A 24,814-nucleotide genomic window follows, 5' to 3' on the forward strand; every position below is an offset into this window, starting at 1 on the left:
TTTATAGCCAACTCCTTTATTGTTTGCCTGTTTTTTCTCTCCCTTCTTTTGCTCCTTTTAAGACAATGTACTGATTTGTAGCGTGCTTTTTATCTCCTGAGACTCATGTATAGTGTTCTATAGTAAGGCGCTTATCATCACTCCTCGTATAATGGTAACTTATCCTAAGCACAGTCACTAAAGAATAGGAAGCAAAACTGTATCAAGCTCCCGTTTCCCAGACCTCCATATCCACATTGCCATGTCCTGGGGGGTAAAGGGCCCTATTTCTCTAGTGCTGATGTTAGGTGTTCATGGTTTTAATCATATATATGCATATTAATCTATATATTCTTATGTAGTTCTTCACCTCTGTAGAGTTAAATTGCTGGTCAGGAAAAACACCAAAATTTCAAGATCACCTCTCAACCTTACAGTTCATTTTGATAGCTGGAAAAAATAGCAGACTTATTGCTTTTTAATTGTAAACAAGTGCCTCCTGCTTTCTCCCCAAAAGAGATGCAGCAGTGCCACATCTCTTACTCCCACAAAGTCTCCACATGTTCTTCTGATGATCCCACTACTGACACCAAATGGCAGGTACAAGGTTGCCCCTGTGGCCCCCTGCCTTCTACTACATAGCTGATCAGACTCTGGAACAGGGCTGGGGCCTCATGGGCTTGTAACCAGCAGTGAACAGACAGTTCTAGGTAAGGATTCTTTTACGAAAACCTTTATTGAAAACATTTACATCCCACATCAACCTCATTCCCACTGACTAGAAGTTACGTTGGCTAGACCTGATGATGGGGTACCCAGGCTGCTATGCAGGTAGCAGAACTCTGGCACCTGCACATCCTAGCCCTTTCATTTCTGTGGCAGAGGATGTCATAGTACCTTTGGCCCTCCTCTGCTCTTTATTCAGCTCTTTAATTCTCTGCAAAATTTGGAGTCCCCAGTTTGTGCATCATGGTACCAGCTTGACATCTTTGTTGCCCCTTTGCCAGGTTCATCGGCTCTGCCCGTATCTGGCTGTTCCAGGTTCTGTTTCTTTTTAGCTTATAATAGCAGAGCGGTGGGGAAGGTGGAGCTTGGCTTCCCATCTCTTCACATATGCCGTGCCGTTCCGCCACTATCTATTCTAGGGCCAGGAGACGGGACCTTTGATCTTCAACCTACATGATGATCCTTCTGTATACAGCTTGCAAGTATTCTCTGTTTCTAAATGTCGCTTAAGAAATTATGGATCCTGAGTACACAGAAGGGTTCAGGGACAGTTGCAATTGCAAGTGAATTGTTTTGCTTCACCCTGCAGACTTACAAGCAGAAATCTAAGTATTTAACCCATTGTATTGTCGAAGGCTTCCACGGCCGGAGAACGATGGTTGTTGTGGGTTTTCCGGGCTGTATTGCCGTGGTCTTGGCATTGTAGTTCCTGACCAAGACCACGGCAATACAGCCCGGAAAACCCACAACAACCATATTTAACCCATTAGTAACCAGTTGTCACTTATATGGCCAGATGTATAGGGGAACTGTTACTGGTCTTGACCAAAAAGTTCATGGAGGATGTTTTTGAAATTTGGAAACAGAGCTGGCCTAGTATCTCAGCTAAATGTGCCAAAAAGAGAGTCTAGAGACCCAGAATATGATAGCAGATTAGAAACAGTATGATCCGTGTTACGAAGTGGTTACCAAGGGTGAACTGAGTGCTGGTTGCAGTTAATCTGTCTTAAAGAAAAAAAAAGTTCCCCGTGAGGTTTAATGGGCTGTAGGGCCAGGGAGGGGCCTGCAGGAGTCTTGGTATGGGACGCCCTTCTTCGTGGACTACAACTCCCAGCTGCCCCGGGCCAAGAAAGTGCAGGAAAAATAAGGGGTGGAGCAGCCTTAATAGAAATACCCAGCCTAATCTGAGGGGAAGGAGTCGCCTTCTTGGTTGAAGAAGGAGAGGCTCCTGCTGCTGGGTGAAACCCAGGTGCCTAGGCCCTAAATGTGGAGGGCCTGGGAGGCAGCAGAAAGGAAATAAAGGGTGAACCTTCCCTGAGACCACTACCCCTTAAGGTAGAGTAGTGGTAGGGAAAGCAGATGGCGGTTCTCTTCAGTTTGATTTTCTGCCCTAGGGGTTCTGAAAAGGGGGGCCTACCACTATGAGCAGAACCACAAGTGACAAAAGGCACAGATTGGACACTTGTCAGCTTCCCTCAAGTTTTGATGGGAAATGTAGGCAGCTTGGCAGAATGTTGGACAAGTGACAGTTGAAAAGTCCATCGGACAGCAGTCAGAGAGCGAAGCTGCGAGGCCAGGATGCCTACATTTCCCATCAAGACTTGAGGGAAGCAGACAAGTGTCCAATCTGTGCCTTTTGTCACTTGTGGTTCTGCTCTATGTGTGGTGCCTTTACCTGCTTTGTGTGCAAGTGCTCTGTATATAGTTATTGAATTATACTTTTTGAATATAAAGAACCTTGTGGTTCTCTGGCTACGTAACCTCCCCCACTTGGCATGCTACAAGAAGGGAGGGAGCCTAGGAGAAACTGATAAGGCTAGAACTCAGTGGGTTGCCAATTCTCCAGGGCCCAACCAAAGACTGGGTAATTCACTTCCCAGTACGGAAATTCAGCCGGAGGGGTCTCACTGCCCCTCAGTCAGGCGGTGTACAAATCAGTGAGTGGTGGCAGCGATGGAGAGAGTGAGCCACGCCCACCAGGGATGGTGGGAGGCGGATAGCAGGGCTAGCAGGCCATTGACAGTTGCCCAGACTGAGAGCCAGTGCCCGTTCTGCCACAATCCGTATCAAGAGATAAGGGCTGTTTCCAGACGGCTTACCTACCTCCGGAACGTCGTGCCATGTTGCGGGGAAAACGCGAAATATTGCGTTTTCTCGCACGGGAAAACGCGATATTTCGCGTTTTCCCCGCAACATGGCGCGACGTTCCGGAGGCAGGCAAGCCGTCTGGAAACGGCCAAGATGTGTTGAGGCCCAAGTGCAAGAAGCATCTCAGATTGGCAGGAATGCCTAAACTTCACAAAAGTTGGGGGGAGGGGGAGTTCAAAGATGGGATATTCTGGTGGGCTGACAGGTATTCATATGCATGAGAAACTTATAAACACTATTTTTAAACATATTTTGATACAACAAAAAGTAAAAGCAATGAACTAAGAGTTTTTACATATTTAAGAGGTTATTTGAGCATAGTTTAATATGTATGGTGTTTGAGGTTACAAGATAGTTAGCTAAGAATGTTCGTGCTTATCAAGTGGGACAGCTAGCTATAGTTGGAAGATGATTTTAAAAACCTGTAAATATGGGGAGCAGAGTCAGTTGGGTGCTTATAATAACAATAACAACAACATTTGATTTATATACCACCCTTCAGGACAACTTAATGCCCACTCAGAGCAGTTTATGAAGTATGCCATTATTATCCCCACAAGAAAACACCCTGTGAGGTGGGTGGGGCTGAGAGAGCTCCAGAGAGCTGTGACTAGCCCAAGGTCACCTAGCTGGCTTCAAGCAGAGGAGTGGGGAATCAAACCCAGCTCTCCAGATTAGAGTCCCGCGCTCTTAACCACTACACCAAACTGGCTTGTGACTTGCTTATCTTTGAGTAAGATATTTTAATGCACTTATGTAATTGTCCTATAATTATCTATGTAGAAGTAACAGATGATATAATTTTCTTTTGAGTTTATCAGTGTTAAACATGAAAATAGTTAAGTCGCAATAAAGGTTAAAATGGAAAAAATGAAGGATAAAATGGAAACAAAGATCCCCTAATAATATCATTTGCATACTGACCCATAATGAACCAGAAACATTTAACTCCTCTTTCCAGGAATTAAATGATCTGCTATAGGAAAGTTAGCTAGACACCTAGGGCTTCTTAAGTGCATGCCTGTATCTGAATCAGGTCTAACTAGAGTCATCCAGAATACAGTGAGAGCCATGAAATATAGATGCTGCGCCTCGTGTACCCTCTGACCAGTATGGCTTCTATGCCTTTTGCAGGTTGCTCTGAGAAGCTATGGGTGAGTTGTTTCTGCCATAGCATGCTGGACAGATGGCTTTCTGAGCCAGGGCGGTGCACCGCCCGGACTGGAACCAGTGAGAGGGTGGACCCATGGCAGAATGGCAGGATGCACACTGGTCACTGCAGCCATCCCACACTGTACCAGGCATGTCGTCCTTCCTCTCTCTCACCATGGATGGAACCTCCATTTGCTAGAATACCCGTCCTGAGGCTCATGCCTTGCCTATCTAAATGACATCTCAGATGAGAGGTGGCACCCACTGTAGGTCAATGCGAGGGAAAGAGGAAGTACTTGCTGACTCCTGGCCCAAGGCTACCCCGATCATATCAGGAGCCGTGTCCTACCCACACTGTAATCAGTGTGGGGTTATCCCTTCAGTGTCTGTTTCCAGAGATGAAGGACCTGTGGGGTTCTGAACAGACATCTTAGTTATACTGCATCATCATGAGCTCTTCCCTTTGGTTGTAAGTGCTAAAGGCCCCCTCTGTAGTACTATGCTATGCTGTGCTATCTCTGTGCTTTTCCCACCACCAGAGCACAATGCTGCATGCTCTCCGTGTGGACATCCGGGGTCTGAGAAAATGAGCACCGTGCCATGTGCCCTAACGTCTGAGCTAAATGAGCATCTTGGCTGGGATTTATGTCGTTCCTGGGTGTATGCCCCTGGGTGTGGGGGCTTGCGCCGGTGCAGGTGAGGTGCATGATTGGCTACAGCCATGGTCATCTTGAGCTACTCCAGTGCAAGTAGACAAAGACACATCAGTGGGGTTGCTTGGGCTTTCAAGTTTGTTACAGGCGTAACATTTCTCCCATTGAGGTAGGCATTCCCAGGCTGGAGAGGCTTATGGAACTGACTAACTCCCCCAAACTCCCAGACACTTCCATTCCCAATAGCTTGGAAATGGAAGTGTCTGGGACACTGAACCCACTGGCACCCAACTGCTGCGTCGCCATGCCTCTGGGCTCTGCAGGCATAACTCTAGCATCCGCCTGCAGAACTGGCAGGTATGCCAGTGGTGTAGTAGTAGTAGTAGTAGTAGTAGTAGTAGTAGTAGTAGTAGTTCCCTGACTCTGATGTAATTGAGCAGTGATTGTGTGACCAAAGAACAAGACTTTCTCAGATATTAAACCTGAATAAACACAAAGGAAAACAACTGGGCTAGAAGACCAAAAACCTAAATGAAGAAAGTGAAGAAATGGAAGAGGCAGAAGGTGAAACAGTGCGGACTGAAATAGTGAGACCGATGCCTCAACAACGAGACGATATTCACAACATGGTGGAAGAACATCCAATTTTAGTAGAGAAGCAAGAAGATTTAAGAAGAATCCTTGAAACGATGGCTAGCTTGGGGGATCGAAGGCGTTTGCCAAGCTTGAAGCTTGTCCCAGAAAATTAATTACAGGATATCATCAACAATATCAGCTCTCCCATTGCTGCAATACGCACTGCCACTATCCAGCAAACAAACCAGTTGTTCTACAGTTCAGCTGTGGTTGTAATGAGAGAGTTTGGGTATGACAATGACAAATCAAGGAACATACTGAAAAAGAAGACATCAAAATGGAAGTTTCACCTTGATCGAAAACTCAACAAAACATCAACAATAATTATAGTTCTTGTGGTTGTTAAACCTGCCAACGTATTCTCTTTGCTAACAATGTGTGCATTTTTTTCTCCTACTTGCCTCCTTGAACGTCTAAACGGCTCTCTAAGGGTTAAAGAGAGAGATGCAGACCTAGAGAGGGACCTGGAGTGCGGGAAAGGGGGGGGGGGGAGCCGTTTCCTGCCCCCCCCCAAAGAAGCCTCTCTGTGCCCCCGGGGGCTGTGCAAGGGCCGAGAGGGAACCCGGTGGGCTCAAAGGGGCTTGGCGGGGGAGGCAATTGGGGGTGGGAAGCAATGCAAGACGCAGAGCAGAGAGGAAGGAGGGGCGATGAAAGGAGGCGAAAGAACTCCCTCCCCACAGTTCCTGCCCTGCCCCTCGTCCTCGTGCCCCAGGGAGAGCCGCTCGGGCGCTTTGTGCAGAGTCACGAGGTCCCTTCAGGGCAGGATCCGAACCCAGCGCCCTTGGGAGGTTGGACGGGGCTGGTGGCTTCAGGTTCGGGGGCGCTGAGGAAGAGCCGTGATGATGGTGGGAGAGGCGGGAAGGGAGGCTGGAGGGGGCGTCTATGGGGAAGGATGGGGCAGATGCGGGGGGCACGGACTGTGTCACTCGAGTGCGGGAAGACCCACAAGGTCCAGGTAAAGGGAGCCCCCCGCGCAGGCCCGCGCCGAGTCACTCCTGACCCATGTGTGTGTGTGTGTGGGGGGGGGGACTTGGCATCACGACGTTTTCTTGGCCGACTTGGCCACGGGGTGGTTTGCCGTTGCCTTCCCCTTGCTGATTTCTTAGGCCCGCACAGGAGAGCCTAAAGGGGGAATTGGGGTTCGCTGAGGAAGCCTGCCTGGATACCAGCACAGCGCCCCTTTCTCTTTGGGAAACGGGAGGCGGGTTAGACTTTCTCCACGTGGGTTGTTTGCCCGGGACTGTAACCGTTTGCGGAAGGGGTCTTTCCCTGCTCCTATTGGGGAATTTTCCAGGCGCTTTTCCTAATCCACTTAGCTGCAAAAGTCGAATTTCGGCAACCCAGCCTAGATGGCTGCCGCTTCACATTCTCTATTCCCCCCTCCCCTGGGAAGGGGTGTGGGTGGAGGGTCTTTGGGGGGCTTTTGATCAACAGTTGAGAATTGTCATATTGTTACAACCAGGCTTCTCTAAAGTTATGATATTCAATGTCTGATTTTACAAACAAACTAAAAAAAATCCCAGTGGCATGTGTGTTGGGGGGCACTGCTGGGTTTGGGGGGCTGAGGAAATGCAGGGAAACTGGTCACGTGGAAGCCCCATTGCCCCTGGGCTGTCTCTGCATGGCAGCAGCTTTGGGGGAATCACAGAAGTGGCGGAAGACATCTTAGATGACCCCCCCCCCACCTGCCACACACCTCCTCTTATGCGTCAGCCAGGGCAGAGAGTTGCGGTGGTGGAGTGGAGGATGTAAATTTGGGCACTTGGATTCAAGGCAGCATCCATTGAGACAAGTTTCCCCTCTCTTCTAATCTCCCTGCCTCAGAAAACCCTCCTGGCCAGGACAGAGAGGGCAGAACTTTTTCCCTGCAATACTAGTTTTCTCTGTGCAGGGAGATTTTCATTCCTAGGTGCCATCTCCCTTCTGCTGCCTCCTACTTAAAGAGCAGAAATGGAGAATTTCCAAGGAAACCTTCTGCGACAACAGCAACGTTGTGTCCTTTCCTCCTGGGAAATGGAAATTGATATCTTAGACCTTTTTACATGAAGGCGATTTGCCCCCCCCCCCCGGTTTGAGGGTGTTGTGAAAGTGGGTTATTTCTCCTACTTCTCCCCAGCATCATAGAGCATTTGGGCACCTCCCATAATCCCGCCTCTTTTCTCTGGTCTTTCCCAAACCTACTTTGCTCCCTTCAGATTATTCTGCTCCCATTCAAACCACAGCCATTTTTCATTCCCCTGCCCTGGGAAGGGAGGTGCAGTCTCTGTTTTGGTTTTGGAGTCAGCAGTTGCATGATCACAGTGTTTCTATCAGTTAGTAGAGCCGGTCTCCTCTGGAGTAGGCCAGCTAGGCTTAGGAAGGCAGAGTGGCAGGGCCTGTAGCTGGGAGCACAGGGCCTGCACGTAGGGATCCAGTTGATCCAGCAAGGCAGCCTTCTCAATCCTCAGTCTCAATAGGCCAGGTGTCAGCCAGGCTCAACTGCATGTGCTGGCAGAAGTTGGCATGCTTGAGGCCCTGCCGGGCTCTGGCCAGAAAGGCATCACCCTCTGCTCTGGATTGACAGGGCGGTTGCATGCAGGGCTAGTTTTCTCTGTGCAGGGAGATTCGCATTTCTGGTTGGCATCACCCACCTGCCGCCTCGAGTCAGGCAGTCTTCCTATTACTCTGTGGCGCTGCCACTTCATTCCCAGCCTGTTTTGGTCATTGCATAGGGTGGGCCAGAGGGTCTTGGTTTTCCTCAGCCGGGATGAGGGAATGGTGTCAAATGCCGCATTCAAGATATCTTGAACTGTGCCCAGAAGCAAATCCATAGACAGAACGGACTGGCACAGAAAATGTGTGTGCGCCAAAAAGCATTTCCCGTCCTCTTTCTTTTTCTCTCTCCAAGTCTGCAGCAAAAAGACAGCATTGATGCCTCCATTGCCATCTCCTCTGTGGTGAGAGGAAAAGAGCTGCAATGCAGCCCGCTCAGGTAAAGGGCAGCCGGAGGGGTGGTGGGTCACTGGGGAGCTTTGCAGAGGATGGCAGGACTGTTTCCTTCTCTGCTCAGGGTACTGGGCTCCATGCCCTTGGCTATGGCACTGCCAGATGTCGAGGCTGCCCCCTGGGGAGATAGGAAAATGGTCACCCCCTCGCCTAAGATGGCCTGTGCAGGGAAGCCCAAAGAGGGACTATAGAAGGAGACGGGGCTATGGATTTCCCACAGGAAGGGATTTGTTCCTTTAATGTATGGACCTCTCTGCCCTCTTCCCCACAAGGCTGCTAACCACTTGTGAATGAAAACAGCCCCTCCCCCAAGTTCCAAAATGCCCCCAGGGAGGGCTGAGAGAGGGCGAGCCCCATGTACCTATGATGGATGGTCTGATTTGCACCCAATTTAGGGATCTGCTCTGAACTCTGCTTTTCAGTAATTAAAGCCTCATCAGCTGAATTCAGCACAATCAAATGTTGCAAGTCAGACATGATTTGCAATATCCCGAAAAGCTCCTCTCCCCTCCTCTTTGTCCTGCTCTGCCAATATTCATTCATTGTCTCTATCTCCCGCCACCCTCAAATGGACCAGCTTTCCAGTGATGTAAAGAAATGCTTCCTTCTTTTCCTTCCAGGATTCAGTGTCCTTTGAAGAGGTGGCTGTGCGTTTCTCCCAGGGGGAGTGGGCCCTGCTGCGCCCAGCCCAGAGAGCTCTCTACAAGGAGGTCATGCTGGAGAATTTTGGGAACGTGGCCTCCCTGGGTGAGGATCCTTTTTGTCTTGGACTATCTCCTTGTGCCATATTATATTCCTGCTCCTCTTTGAATCTAAGATAATTATCAGCATGTATTTGCCTTCAGAGATGCTGATTTCTAGTGTGGTGTGTAGCCGTTGTGATGACAATCACAGTCCTCCCATTTGGGCCTTGTATCTCCAGCTCTGTAATCCAAAGAAAATTTCCACTCAGGGTTACATCCGCTGAGGGAGTCCTAATAATTAAAGGGCATTTATAATCCACTGCTCTTCCTGAGGTAAAAGCTGCTAGTAAAAAGTTGCCATTTCTCTGGGCCCTTCTCCCCCCTTCCCCAACTTCTGAGATCTGCCTGATTTTTATAGCCCGCTAGATTAAACCAAATGAAGCCCCCAGGGCCTTTTGGATGAAAATTTCAAGTCTGTACCTCGTATTTATGAGCTTTAGTAGATTGCAGGATTTCTCTGCATGACATTTTCTCCTGCATGTGGACCAAAATCACCAACTCTCTGTCTCTGGGATGGTTTTAGTTATTGTCCAGAAAGAAGGAAGGCGAGCTTTTCCCCGCCCTCTGTCACAGCCTTCTCTTTTGGGGAGACAGGGCAACTCAGAATCGAGGGCTACTAAGTGATGCTAGCAGCCTACTTCCCTAACCAGGTCAGTCTTTGTTCCCATTTGAAAAGGGAGAGAATTCTCACCCCAATTATCTCCCGAACAGAAAATAAAAATGCAGAAGCCTGTCACAGTTCAAAATAAAAATTTCCTCTAGATATTCATTTTTTATTTTATTGACCAAGTTAAAATCCCAATAAAAAGGGAAGAGAAAAGGGAAAGAAAAGAAAAAGAAACAGAGAAGAAAAAAGAGAAAAAAGGTGGAGACTTAAGAAAAACGAACATAAAATAATACATATATAAAAAGCCACTTCCCGTTTTTCTCTACAATAACAATCATATATTTACAACAATTATAATTTGAATGCCTCCAAAATTTACCTTTTCAGTAATGCCCCCTTTTATTTAATTTTCCCAAATGTATCATCTTAGAAATCAAATCCACACATCTATTCATTTTTCCATGTCTCTCACAGAAAGTCAATAAGGGGGTTTCAATTAACCATAAGGATAGGCAATGTTTTTATCTCTGATCAGAGCTGTAAGTTAAGCCATCTCCACTAACCCCCATCATTTTCACAATCCAGTCATCCATTGAAGGCAATACTGTACTTTTCCATTTTTGTGCATATAAATTCCTAGCCTCCGTTGTCATATATAAAAGTATATATAAAAAGAGGATGCCATGTTTCTTTTCCAACTCTTTCTCCACTAGTCCCAACAGAAAGACTTCTGGTTTTAATTGTATATTGATCTTTAAAAACTTCTGTATTATCCTATAAATTTGTGACCAAAATTTTTTTGCTTTAGGACAAGTCCACCAAAGGAGATAACATGTTCCTTCATGTTACTCACATTTCCAAACAGGGTACGGGCACAGAATTCCAGGGCCAAGCAGTTCATTCTTGATCCATTCCTGCACTCCACCCCACCCTTTCCCTTGTCTCTTCTGTATCTCTGGAGGGACAGATTCAACAAGGCTTGGAATTTCTGGATTTATATGCTGCACTCTGAAGAGTTATAATTTTGTGGTCTTTCCCCTCTGATGCAAAGGACCTCCGATTGCCAAACCTGACCTCGTCTCCTGGCTAGAAGAGGAGGAAGAGCTGTTTCTCCTGACCTCTGATGAAGAGAAGGGATTATCAGGTAGCTGCTTAGATCTGTTGTGTCACTGTGTGTTGTCCCACGACTGTCCAAAGGGCGGTGGATTTCTGGGGCCTTGTTCATCCTCAGAGTTTGAACTGCTCCTCAAAAGAGCTTGCATGAGTTGTGAATGCTGAAATGGTGCCTGTGTTTCTGGAACATATATTTTCTGCCAAGTTAAGCTAAGTATGGTCTACTCTGAGAGACAGAGGCTTTCAGTTCCCCAGCCCTATTTCTCCAAAGATCCCTTGAACTGGCTGTGCCAGGCTGCAATGCTGGGACGTTATGCTTGCAAAGCAAAGTGTGCGCTTTACTGCAGAGACGTGGCCCAAAGCAATGCCAGGCAGCTCTCATCTGAACACGGGTTGTCTCTTTTCCTGACCACGTCAGATCAGGGCAGTGTTGTAAGTGATTCAGTCCATGTAAAATAGAGCCTCTGGCAGAGGAAATCCTGGGCCGTTTCCACACGGCTTACCTGCAGCCGCGCCACGCTGCAACGTCGCGGATCATGCAGGGGGAAATGCGAAATATTGCGTTTTCTCGCATGAGTTTTGTGCAACATCGGGCAAAACTCGCGCATGAAAATGCGATATTTCGCGTTTTCACCAGCACGAACTACGACGTTGCGGCATGGCGCGGCTGCAGGTAAGCCGTGTGGAAACGGCCCTGGTTTTCCCCACATGTATTAAACTCTAGCCAGGATTCATATTCAAACCTTCTTTCATGTTCTCTGGGGCAGCCAGTCAGGAAGCTGATTTAATAACCACCACCACCACCACCATGTGCTTATTATTGCCACACTTAGAGCAATTGACAAAGTTAGTGTTATTATTATCCCCACAATACAGCTGGGATGCTGGGGTTGAGAGGAGCAGCTGATCCAAAGGCCGCCTGCGGAGTTCATGGCAGTTGTGGGAGTCGAACCAGTAGAGTGCCGATTCACAGCCCAGCTACTTAACCGCTATGCTACAGCACATGTGGTCTTGACGGGGGTGGGGGGAGTGGTGTTTCCCAAGCAGCTGCCCCAATGTTGGTGAGGGAGGGAACAGGGAGAGAGCAATTGTGGGTCAAGTTGGAGGGGCGGCTGGGCTGGGCCAGAACCACCTTGCCTGAAGCACCGACTCCTGGTGAACCGCTGCAATGTGTAGAGGGCAAGAATACGTCTCCCTTCAGAGGCGATATTAGATTGACACTTGTCGTTCTGCTTCTGATACACTCATGGTGAACTGACAGTGAGGTCTTTTCTCAGGTTTCCTTCTCTCTTTGAATAACCCTTTATTTTGATCCATGCCTGCTTTCTCCCCATGTTTAATTGCTAACTAAAGGGTGCTCGAGCGAAAGGCGTCGGGGCAGCCTCTGCTCCTCAATTGTACTGAGAGAGGATGTGTGTTGTGGTCTCGTCTTGTGGGGTGCCGTTTTGAGGACCGAGGGACAGGTCGTTCCAACTCAGGTAGGGGGAAACTGTGGTAAAAGGGCCCTGTAGGGCCTTTTTTGCCAGTATGAATGAGAGACTGATTCTGCTGCCATGGGTCTCAAGTTGCTCAACCTCAACAAGGAGTTCACTTCTTGCAGCCTTTATCCCACTGAATCCCCTTTCTTGTTTTTCACAGCTCCCCCCACAGGTCTTGAAGAGCATTACAGTCTGCTTGTTTAATTCTGTCAGAATTCCCCCCGCCCCTTTACATCAGCCCACTTGGAGGTAGAGGAAAGTTCACTTGCTAGAAGTATTCTCCCCATAGCAGGAGCCCAAGAATGAGATTAAAAAAAGAAAGAAAAGCAGAGATCAAATGACACCAGCTTCAGAAAATGAATTGTTTTTTTTTTTTTGAAAATTTTTTTATTGGGTTAGGATCAGTTATTTTCACATTACAATCAATTCTCCCATTTTCCAATTTCTAACCCCCTCCCTTTCCCCCCCTTTTTGTTGACTTCCAACAGTTTTCCAACCCTTTGTCCCTTTTCCCTTACTCCTTTTAAATTCCTCTATCTAACAAATGTATATTCTCCCTTTATTCTAAGCAATACTTCTTTAACTATTTTTAATACTCTGTACCCTAACTATGAGTCCTTATTTCCATATTAGATAGACAATTTATCCCATTTTTCATAATTCCAATTTCAATTATTTCTATAGATCATAAACCATATAAATCATACATTCATATAAATCAAACAATTTGACTTATGCTCTATATGTTACTCATTCTATCTTCTTCTTTCTATTTTAGTTATATTTAATTACATTAATATTTCTATTCCCCTTCAATAGTAAATCTATATAACTATCATCATATAATCAATCAATTTGACTCATATATGTCTTCAAATAAACATATTCAATTTGGTACATTATACAAATCTTCCCAGAAAGAAAATATTATTAATTAATCAGTCCTTATAGTTAATCCTTATGGTTAGTTATTTTCTATCAATATTCTATTTGTTATTCTATATATATCAATCTGTTAACCTAACTGCTTAGAGATTCACATTTACCTCTTCTCCCCCCCGGTAAAGTCACCCCCCCTCTACATTTTATTATACTTCAATAGTTCTTAAACTGCCACAGTTCTCCTCCCACCTCCCATTTCTTCTCCAAATATTGTTTCAGCTTCTCCCAGTCTGTGTTAAACTGCCCTGAGTCCAGATTTCTCAGTTTTCTTGTCGTCTTGTCCATTTCTGCCATATACAGCAATTTGTAGATCCAATCTTCAATAGTTGGCACTTCTTGTACTTTCCATTTTTGCGCATACAAAATTCTAGCTGCTGCCGTCATGTAAAATATCAACGTCCTATGATGGGCTGGAATTCCCTCCATTCCCAAGTTTAGTAGCAGGAGTTCTGGGTTCTTATTTACTTGAAACTGCAAAATTTCACTCATTTCTCTTATTATTTCCCCCCAGTACTGCCTAGCTACCTCACACGACCACCACATATGATAGAGGGAGCCCTCATGCTTCCTGCATTTCCAGCATTTATTAGAAGTGTTCAAATTCCCTAGCGCAATCTTCTTTGGTGTCATGTACCAACGATAGATCATTTTGTAAATGTTCTCTTTAATGCTAGTACATGTCGTTTTCTTCATTGTAGTCTTCCACAAGTATTCCCATGCCTCCATTGTTATTTCTTTGTTGAAATTTATAGCCCATTTCACCATTTGTGTTTTAACTATCTCATCCTCAGTATACCATTTCAACAGTACTTGGTATACCTTAGATATTCTTTTCTTGTCCTCTTTAAAAAGGGTCTGCTCTAGTTCCGAATTCTCTGCTCGTATACCTCCCTTTACAGAGTCCGAATTATATAAATCTCTAATCTGTCTGTACTGGAACCAATCATAATGAGGTGATGATTCCTCCTGCGTCTTCATTCTGAGTTTAGATGCTTCAGTTCTAGTTATTTCTTTGTAAGTTAAACATTGTTGCTCATTGTCAACAGCTCTCGGATCTATCACCTCATATGGAACTACCCACAAAGGGGTTCCTTCTTGTAAATAAATTCTGTACTTCTTCCAGGTTGTATATAAACTTCTCCGTATGTAATGATGCAGGAACATCGAGTTCACCTTTACTTTGTCATGCCATAGGTATGCGTGCCATCCAAATATTTTTTTGTATCCCTCTAGGGCTAGTAATTTCTTGTTCTTTAACGTCATCCACTCTTTCAACCACACTAGGCAGATTGCGTCATGATAAAGTCTCAGATTGGGCAGTTGCATTCCGCCTCTTTCCTTTGCGTCTTGTAGAACTTTCATTTTCACTCGAGGCTTCTTGCCTGCCCAAACAAAATCTGATATTTTCCTCTGCCATTTTTCAAATTGCTTAGAGTCTCTGATGATTGGTATTGTCTGTAGCAAAAACATTACTCTTGGTAACACATTCATCTTAACTGCTGCAATCCTTCCCAACCATGACAGATTCAGCCTGTTCCATTTAATCAGATCTCTCTCTATCTGAGTCCATAATTTTTCATAGTTGTTTTAAAATAAGTCTATATTCTTTGCAGTCAGTTCGATTCCCAAATATTTCACCTTACTTGTTACTTCACAGTCTGTTATTTCCATTAACAATTGCTGTTTCTGCTTAGTCATATTTTTGCATAATATCTTTGACTTCTTTTTATTAATATAAAAACCTGCCAAGTCTCCAAACTCCTTAATCTTATCTATCACTTTCGGCATGTTCTCCAATGGGTCCTCTACAATTAACATTATATCATCCGCAAATGCTCTGACCTTGTATGAATAGTCCTTTATTTTTATTCCTCGAATTTCTTCGTCTTGTCGTATTTGTATCATCAGGATCTCCAATACCAAAATGAACAACAGTGGAGACAACGGGCAACCTTGTCTTGTTCCTTTACTTATAATCAATTTCTTAGTCGCTTCATCGTTCACCACAATTGCTGCAGTCTGGTCTCTATAAATTTCCTTAATTGCTCTGATGAATCTTTCTCCCAATTGTAGCTTTTCCATAGTGGCAAACATAAAATCCCAGTTTAAATTGTCAAACGCCTTTTCAGCATCAACAAAGAAGAAACCAACCTCTTTGTCACAACGCTTGTCATAATATTCAATAGCATTAATCACTGTCCTTAAATTGTCTCTGATTTGTCTGTCTGGCAAAAAGCCTGCTTGTTCCTCCTCTATGACTTCCGAGAGCCACCCCTTCAGTCTCTCCGCCAATATCTTCGCGAAGATTTTATAGTCATTGTTAAGTAACGATATAGGTCTCTAATTTTTCACATTAGTCAAGTCTTGGCCCTCTTTTGGGATCAATGATATGTTCGCTTCACTCCAGGTATCTGGAATCCTTTGATCCCTTAGAACTCCATTAATCACCTCTTTTAGGAATGGTGCCAGTTCATTGGCCATTGTCTTCTAAAATTTAGCCGTAAGTCCATCTGGCCCTGGCGCCTTTCCTAGATTTGCAGATTGTATTGCCTTACTTATTTCCTCGTCCGTTACTTCACTGTTCAATTTATTTCTCCAAACTTCCGAGATTACTGGAAGTTTCGTTTTCTCCAAATATGACGCTATTGATTCTTTATTTACCTCTTTCTTATTGTACAGCTTAGCGTAGAATTTATAAAAGGCTCTACTAATGGTAGTCTGTTCCAAATACGTTTTATTGTCTTCACAAATTTTATTTATTATTTTCTTTTCCCTTCTCTTCTTCAATTGCCATGCCAGGTACTTCCCAGGTTTGTTTGCACCTTCAAACGCTTTCTGATTCAGTCTTTTAAGATTCCACTCCAATTCTTTGTTACTCATTGCTGTTAACTGTTCTTGAAGTATTTTAATTTCCTGATATAATTTCTTTTTCCCTGGTCTCTTTTTTAACTGTATTTCTTTGGCTTTTATTTTCTCCTCAATCTCTTGTCTTTTCTCCTCTTTCTTTTTTCTTGCTCTACCATTTAAGTCCATTAGTATGCCCCTTATAACCGCCTTATAAGCATCCCAAACTTTATCAGTTGGTACTTCTTTATTCACGTTATATTGTATGAAGAACTTTGTCTCTCTTCTCAGCATCTCCATATTCTCTCCTTCCTGTAGCAAGTCCTCATTTATTCTCCATGCTTTCCTTTTTCTCCTTTTCCCTAATTTCCACATAATTGGATTATGATCTGAGCCTACCATCGGCATTATTTCTACCTCCTTAGTCCATAACGCTAAGTCTTTTGAGGCCCAGACCATATCAATTCTTGATAGTGTAGAGTGCCTTGCAGAATAAAAAGTAAACTGTCTGCTTTTGGGATATTCTCTTCTCCATACATCTTCTAGAGTCTCCTGTTGTGTCAACTCAAAAAAGAGCTTTGGTAGTAGTCCTCTTTTCTTTTGTGCCGTTGTTGTCTTTTTATCTAATTCCAAGTTTGTCACTCCATTGAAGTCTCCAGCAAGAATTATCTGGTCATATGAAAGATCGTCTAGCTGCTTCCTCAAATCCTCAAAGAAGCTTTCTTTTGCACCGTTAGGTGCGTAAACTCCGACTACCAACACTCTCTTTAAATTCCAAGTACATTCCACTGCTATAAATCTGGCTTCCACATCTTTCATTACAAATTTTGGCTGTAGCTCCTCTTTTATATACAACACCACTCCTCTTTTTTTCTTATTTGAGGCCGCTACAAATTCCTTGCCCAATTTTCCCAATTTTAAATATTTTACATCCTGCTTTCGAATATGGGTCTCTTGCAAACATACAATGTCACATTTTTGTTTTAATAGCCAGTGAAAGATATTTTTTTTCTTATTCGGTGAATTTAGTCCATTTACATTCCAAGATAAAACTTTACACTCCATACTCATAGTCTTGTTGGTAAGTCTTTTTCATTGTCCCTTATAAATCGCTCCATCTCTCGCTCAGATCTAATGCGCTTTTTGGCCCCTCCAAATTCAAAGGACAAACCTTCTGGAAGCTCCCATCTGTACCTGATTTTCATGTCCTTCAATATCTGGATTAGCGCTTTATATTTTTTCCGATCCAGTAACACTGATCTGGGTAATTCCTTCATTATGATAATTGTCTTGCCATCAATCTCCAATGGGTCTTGAAACTGTTTAGTCACAATCTTCTCTTTCATGTTTCGTGTCGTAAATTGCACAATCACATCTCTTGGTAATTTCCTCTGGGTTGCAATTCTCGAGTTTACGCGATATGCCACATCAAGGATAGCCACAACTTCCTCCTCCTCCTTCCCCAGGTATTCAGCTAACACCTCAGTCATCTGTTCTTGCGCTGTCTTTCCTTCCACCTCCGGCAGACCGCGAAATCTCAGCTGCTTCTCCATGTGTCTACTTTCCGCAACCGCCATCCTTCCCCTCATCAGTCTCATCTCTGTTTGTTGCGTGTCTGCTAGATTCTCCATCGCTCCTTCTACTGTTTTAACTCTCTGCTGCGTTCCTTGTAATTCATTTTGTATTGTTTCCATACCTTTCTTCACTTCTGACAGCTCCAATTTTACTTCTGACAGCTCCAATTTTACTGTCTGTTTAACCTCTTTAATCAGCTCCAATTTCGTATCTTTAAGTTCTTTAATCACCTCTAAAAGTTTTTTATCCAGGTTTTCTATTGCCGATTGCCACTCTTTTTTTGACATCGTGGGGATTGCTTTAGCTCGCTCCCACGAGTCCGCTCTCTTCCTTAACTCCGTGGCGTAAAATTTAATACCTTTTTTGTTTCAAATGTCCCGGTCTTCTTACATAAATTAATTTTTAATGAGTCCAAAATGTCGGGCGTCTTTTCTCTATGGTCTCTCTATGATTTTGTAATCCAAGATGGCCTACTTCCTTTTCCGCTGAAGCCGCGACCCTTCCCCTTTCAAAGATGGCGATTCCCTTCTTCCTGCCCTCCAGCAAGGGCCGCTTCTCTCCAGCCACTCTATTGTTGTTACGCACTTCCTGTCTCCCAGCTTCCCACAGCAGATCTCGCGATGGTATCTTTTTCTCACAGCTCCATAACCGCAAGTATTCAAAACAATAGTCCAGTTTCTTTAATAACTTCTTTAAACTTAGTCTCTTTTCAAATACAACTCTTGCCGAATCTTCCCCTCCTTTTCACTAGTCTGTTGCAGTTTAAAAATCTACTTTTATTCCTCTATGCTTTTATCAATCTGTCCCGTATCGGAAGATAGTGATCTTTACCTTCTCATTCGCTTTTCTCGGGTTGTAATCGCTGTTTCGATTTTAGCTTCTTCTCTCCACTTCTTCCCTCAATCGAAGCTTGGGTATGTAGGTCTTATGCCAGCCGAATTGGCCCCAGAACTGCCGCAGAGATTGTAGCCGACCTGTCGCAGGGTGGGACCTCAAGGATCGGGAGGGGACCCGTTGTGTAGAGCCCCCCCTCGTCCGAGATCTAACTCACCCTAGGGTCTTGAGCGTTCTTTGCCTGCTCTCCGCCTGAGAGCAGTCGGCCGCGGGCTATTTTCACCCCACCGGCCGCTTAAAACGGCAGTCCGGTCAGCTCCGCAAATGGAGCTGCTTCAGACCTCCATGGATCCCAAACCGGAAGTCCAGAAAATGAATTGTTGATCATACGGAGCAGAGCGTACATTGGAAACAGAAAGGGCCATCTATTGAACACCATAAGACTACAACATCGAGCACAAGAAACTCAAATATGTAAAAATGGATGTTTCCATGCTTACCTGATCTCTGTGATGTTTGAAGACAGAGGCAAATTTGATTTCTAGGTTCCAGGTTTCATGTTCAGAATAAAAACATCCCAGATTATTTCTTTATGGATGGGATGGATGGCCCTTAAAAAACAGTTTCATGTTTTCAAAGTAAGGTTATAATGCCCTCTTTCTATTCCATGCATTGTCTTTCTGCCAGTCACTGTTCCAGTGCAAGGTTGTTCTCTAGCTAAGCTAAAGGTCCGTCAATATCGTCTCATCTGTCAAAAGGCCAGGCTCCCAAACAAGACATGGAAAAATGTATCCAGACACCAAGTGTTGGGATTCTTGCCTTTCCTACAGCATGTAATTTAGTTCATTCCCTCATTTCCAGCTCCTTTTTTTTTTTTGCTGTGTACTTGCGACTGCTATGGTGGAATTATTTCACAGGCCCTTGTTTTTGCCGCGGGGAATGTGAGATTGACAGCCCTGGCCTGCAAGAACACAAAGGAGGAATTGACCTCTCCCAAGTCCCCGCCCCTTTATAACTGGGACTTACTCTCTGCCGCAACCAGATAGTCGGTAGAAGCATCAGGCAATGAAGGGGTGGCCCATCCATTTGGTAGTCCTAGGTGATTGCACAAGGCACCAGTGGTGGAGGGCTGCAGTCAGTTCTGTCACCATCCCAACCTCTGCCTAGCCATGCTCCTCCCCTCACTTGGCTGCCCACCAGCCCCTCTGCACATAGAGAAAACCAAATCATTAAAAAACATGTCCCTCTTTTCCAAGATCTGAAGCTTACCTCTATGATGGTAAAGAACTAAGCAGAAAAAAACTTTTGAGTTTCTGGTGTTTGTTCATGTCAGAGTACCTTCTCTATTTAGCTGGCCACCTCTTTTCATATTCTACGTTACATGTGTATAAGGAACAGCTCTCTAGCAGCCCCTTTAAAATATCAAACTTCTTTTTTAATTTCAGACTGGGAGTTCAGACAGGCCCTAGATTAAAGTTGTTTTGAAATGTGTGTGTGTGTGTTTTGGTGCCTGCTAATTAAATATTGCTGCTGGCCCTCTCTTTTGGGAGTGGGCTTTGAGAAGGAGGCATATGAGAAGCTAATTGTAACCAGCATTCCATTTAACATTAAAGACTAGGATTTGATTGGTTCCTGGGAGTTGAAAAGGGCAGCTTCTTCCTTCTATTGGCCTGCAGTGGTGGGGCGTTTTGTTGGAAATTCTGGCCTGGACTGGCAAGAATGGATTCCTGTTGGAGCTTTGGTGAGAGTTGTTAATTTGGAACTGATTCAGTAGGTGCTGGAGAGAGAGTTTGTCGTTTTATAGCCAGTTAGGTTTTAGTTTGGACAGCAAAGCCTTATTTGTCTTACGCCTTGCCAGAATGCTGATGAAGGGTGACTACTGTTTTTGCATATCCTCTGATATTATTTTCTAATAATCTAATTTTTCATGTTTATTCATTGTCTCTTGAGTTACTTGCCAAAGGTGTGCACACATTGCACTCAGACCTAGAGGCCAGGTGGCTTCTTATGATATGGACTAGAGCTTCACAGATACTCCTGGAGAACTTGAGCTGGGTAATTTTAGCAGTCGAGGGCTGGAGTGGGGGGCTTCTAGTTCTATACATGTGTGAAAGCATAAATGGCTGTTCTTCTCTTAAAGGATACCCTTTTCCTCCCCAAAAGCTCCCCCAAACCACTTCTTCATGCAAATCTACTGAGGTAGGAAAACAGAAACTTAAAACCACTAGATCACTTTGAGACGAAGCTATCCATTGTCTATTCTCTCTTGGGCTCTTCATACAAATGGCTATTCTGCCAACTTACTCACCTTGGAATTTAGAAGGAATTGGGAAAGCAAGCAGGAGAACTGGCTACTAAAGATTGTGAAAATTTTACCGCTGAACATTTAATGAATGCAAACACAACTGCTAAAATGCCAAGTAGGACTCTCTTCATCAGATTGTTATAGAAAGTGTCATATGCTCACATGAGGTTTCTCTTTTTTCAGTAGGAGGCACATGGGAGTTGGCAAATGAAAGGAAAGAACATCCAGTGCTGGAGGAAAAGGATCCATACGCAGTTGTGAAAGAGGCGGTAAAATATAGTGATGCCTTGAGGAAGGAGGAGGGAGAACATCCGTACAAACGGAGGAATAAAGCTGGTCTCTTACTGAGAGATAACTCTCTGCTGCAAAAAGTATATGAAGGACAGAATAGGAATGAGGATGCTGCAAAAGGGAAAACGTTTCCTAAAAACTCAGATATTAATATTCAAGGGAAAACCTGTAACAGAAAACAAATGTCTAAGTCTCTAGAGTGTGGGATGATATTTCAGCAGAAAAATAGGCCAACTTGCCATCAAAGAATTCACCCTGGGGAGAAGCGATATAAATGCCTGGAGTGTGGGAAAAGCTTCAATCAACGAGGAACCCTTATTATCCACCAGAGAATTCACACAGGAGAGAAACTGTATAAATGCCTGGTGTGTGGGAAAAGGTTCAGGCACAAAGGAGCCCTTAGTATGCATCAGAGAATTCACTCAGGGGAGAAACCGTATAAATGCCTCGAGTGTGGAAAAAGCTTCAATCGGAATGGAAGCCTTACTCTCCATCAGAGAAGTCACACAGGGGAGAAACCATATAAATGCTTGGAGTGTGGAAAAAGTTTCAATCAAAGTAGTTCCCTTAGTATCCATCAGAGAATTCACACAGGGGAGAAACCGTATAAATGCCTGGAGTGTGGAAAAAGCTTCAGTCGGCGTGGAAACCTTAGTATGCATCAGAGCATTCACACAGGGGAGAAACCATATAAATGCTTGGAGTGTGGAAAGAGCTTTACTCTCAACAGAAGCCTTGCTCTCCATCAGAGAATTCACACAGGGGAGAAACCGTACAGATGCCAGAAGTGTGGGAAAAGCTTCAGTCGTAGTGGAACCCTTCGTATCCATAAAAGAATTCACACAGAGGAGAAACCATATAAATGTCTGGACTGTGGGAAAAGCTTCAAGTGGAAAGATGGCCTAGCTTCCCATCAAAGACTTCAAACAGGCGGTAAGCTGTATAAATGCCTGGTGTGTGGGAAAAGCTTTGGTGGCAAGAAATGCCTTTATACCCATCAAAGAGGTCACACAGAGGAAAAACCATATAAATGTCTGGAGTGTGGAAAAAACTTCAAACAATGTCACAGACTTACTGTCCATCAAAAAATTCACACAGGGGAAAAACCATATAAATGCTTGGAGTGTGGAAAAAGTTTTAAGAGGAGTAATCACCTTAGTATGCATCAAAGACTTCACACAGGGGAGAAACCATATAAATGCATGGAGTGTGGAAAAAGCTTCACTAGGAGTGAAAACCTGAAATCCCACCAAACTATTCACACAGGGGAGAAAAAATATAAATGCCAGGAATGTGGAAAAAGCTTCAGGCAGAGGTCACACCTTACTTCCCATCAAAATATTCATACAGGTGATAAAAAATATAAATGCCTGGAGTGTGGAAAAAGTTTTCGTCTGAGGCACACCCTCACTTCCCATGAAAGAGTTCACACAGGGGAGAAGCCATATAAATGTATGGAATGTGGAAAAAGCTTTAGTATAAAACAGAGCCTTACTCACCATGAAAGAATTCACACAGGGGTGAAACCATATGACTGTACGGAGTGTGGTAAAAGCTTTAGTCGTAGGGACAGCCTTACTTCCCATGAAAGAATACACAAAGGGGTGAAACCATATAAATGCTTTGAGTGTGGAAAAAGCTTTAGTATGAGAATGAGCCTTACTTCCCATAAAAGAGTTCATACAGGGGAGAAACCATATAAATGCCTGGAGTGTGGAAAAAGCTTCAGTCAGAGCTCACAGCTTACTGTCCATCAAAGACTTCACACAGGGGAAAAACAATATACGTGTCTGGAGTGTGGAAAAAGCTTCACTAAAAGATCACAACTTACTTCCCATCAAAGAACTCACACTGGAGAGAAACCATATAAATGCCTAGAATGTGGGAAAAGGTTCAGTCACAGTGCAGCTCTTACTTCCCATCAAAAAATTCACACAGGAGAAAACATATAAATTCATGGAGTCTGGAAAAATCATCAGTTTGAATGGAAGCCTTGCTTCCCATCAAAGCATTCACATAGTGGAGAAACCATATAAGTGCATGGAGTGTGGGAAAAGATTCAGTGTGAACAAAACCCTTAATTCCCATCAAAGTATTCAGTTAATTAGATAAGTGGAATAAAATGAACCCTTCATGGTTAGAGAGATACCTTCTTACTATATAATTGAGTATGTTTCAGACAACTCACTTTATACTCTGGTGCACCACCAGAGGGCGCTGCTGCAGAAGAACACCCAGGCAACTCACACTATTGCTCCAGAAAACATGCCATGGTGGGAAGCCCAAGCCAGGAACAGGAGCGGAGCAGGTGGCAATGCCCACCCTCCCTTCAGTTAGCTGATATTAGGAGTGGAACAAGTGGCAATGCCCACCACCACCTTAACCCAGCTGATATTAGGAGTGGAGCAGGTAGAAATTCCCACCCCCACCTTAACCCAGTGGGTATTAGGAGTGGAGCAGGTGGCAATGCCCACCCACTCCTTCAGCCAGCTGGTATTAGGCGCGGAGCAGGTGGCAATGCCCACCCCACCTTAACACAGCCGGTAATAGGAGTGGAGCAGGTGGCAATGCCCATCCCCACCTTAACAAAGCTGGTATTAGGAGCAGAGGAGGTGGAAATGCCGGCCCCCTTCAGCCAACTGGTATTAGGAGCAGAGCAGGTGGCAATTCCCACCACCACTTTAACCCTGTGGGTATTAGGAGCAGATCAGGTGGAAATGCCAGTCCACTTCAGCCAACTGGTATTAGAAGCAGAGCAGGTGGCAATTCCCACACCCCACCTTAACCCAGCGGGTATTAGGAGTGGAGAAGGTGGCAATGCCCACCTCCACCTTAACCTATCTGGTATTAGGAGCAAAGTAGGTGGCAATGCCCTCCACCTGCCTTAACCCAGCTGGGATCAGGAATGGAGCAGGTGGCAATGCCCAACCCTGCCTTAACCCAGCTGGTATTAGGAGTGGAGCAGGTGCCAATGCCCACCTCCCTTCACCCAGCTGGGATCAGGAGCAGAGCAGGTGTCTATGCCTACTATCCACCTTAACCCAGCTGGTATTAGGAGCAGAGCAGAGGTCATGCCCACCCCCCTTCATCCAAGTGAAATCAGGAGCAGAGCCGATGGCAATGCTTGCCCCCTTCATCTAGCTGGGATTAGGAGTGGAGCAGGTGTCATTTGCCCACCCAGCACCTTCACCTGGGTGGGATCAGGCACAGAGCAGGAGACAAGTCCTTTCTTCCCATCACCCAGCTGGGATAAGAAGTGGAGAAGGTGGCAATGCCCAACCTTTTCAGCCTACTGGAATAAGGCACTGAGCAGGAGGCAATGCCCACCCCATCTTCACCCTTTCGGAATCAGGAGCAGAGAAGGTGGCAATGCTTGCATCCCCTTCACCCAGTTAGGATCAGGCTTGGAGCAGGCAGCAATGCCTGCCCCCTGTGCACATAGCAAAGCCCTCTGCCCACCTTCATCTGTTGAGATCAGGTGAGGAGCAGGAAGTAATGCCTGCTCCTCCCTTCACCTAGCAGAGAACAAGTGGCAATGCCCACTTCCCTTCACCCAGCTAGAATCAGGCTTGGAGCAGGCAACAATGCCTGCTCCCCTTCACCAAGCCATAATGTGGCACAGAGCAGAAGGCAATGCCTGTTTTCCCTTCACCTAACTGGGATCAGGAGCAGAGAAAGTGGCAATGCCTGCTCCCCTTTACCTGACCTGTATCAGGCGTGCAGTAGGTAGCAAAGCCCACCCCCCTTCAGTTGCTGAGATCAGGTGTGGAGCAGGTGGCAATGTCCACCCTCTTCCTTCACTG

At 45.0% G+C, this 24,814-nt stretch overlaps 1 protein-coding gene across 1 annotated transcript in view; it reads left to right on the top strand.

Annotated features, from left to right (window-relative positions):
* Nucleotides 1–23,128, top strand: part of LOC129328669 (zinc finger protein 850-like) — a 35,374-nt gene extending 12,246 nt beyond the window's left edge. Inside the window, exon 7 of the mRNA XM_054977888.1 lies at nucleotides 21,427–23,128. Coding sequence (XP_054833863.1) covers nucleotides 21,427–22,963 — 1,537 coding nt within the window. The 3' untranslated portion in view covers nucleotides 22,964–23,128. The remainder of the gene's footprint in view (nucleotides 1–21,426) is intronic.
* Nucleotides 23,129–24,814: the final 1,686 nt, after the last annotated feature.

The sequence above is a fragment of the Eublepharis macularius genome, chromosome 4 (genome assembly GCF_028583425.1).
Source record: "Eublepharis macularius isolate TG4126 chromosome 4, MPM_Emac_v1.0, whole genome shotgun sequence".
Classification (NCBI taxonomy): Eukaryota; Metazoa; Chordata; class Lepidosauria; order Squamata; family Eublepharidae; genus Eublepharis; species Eublepharis macularius.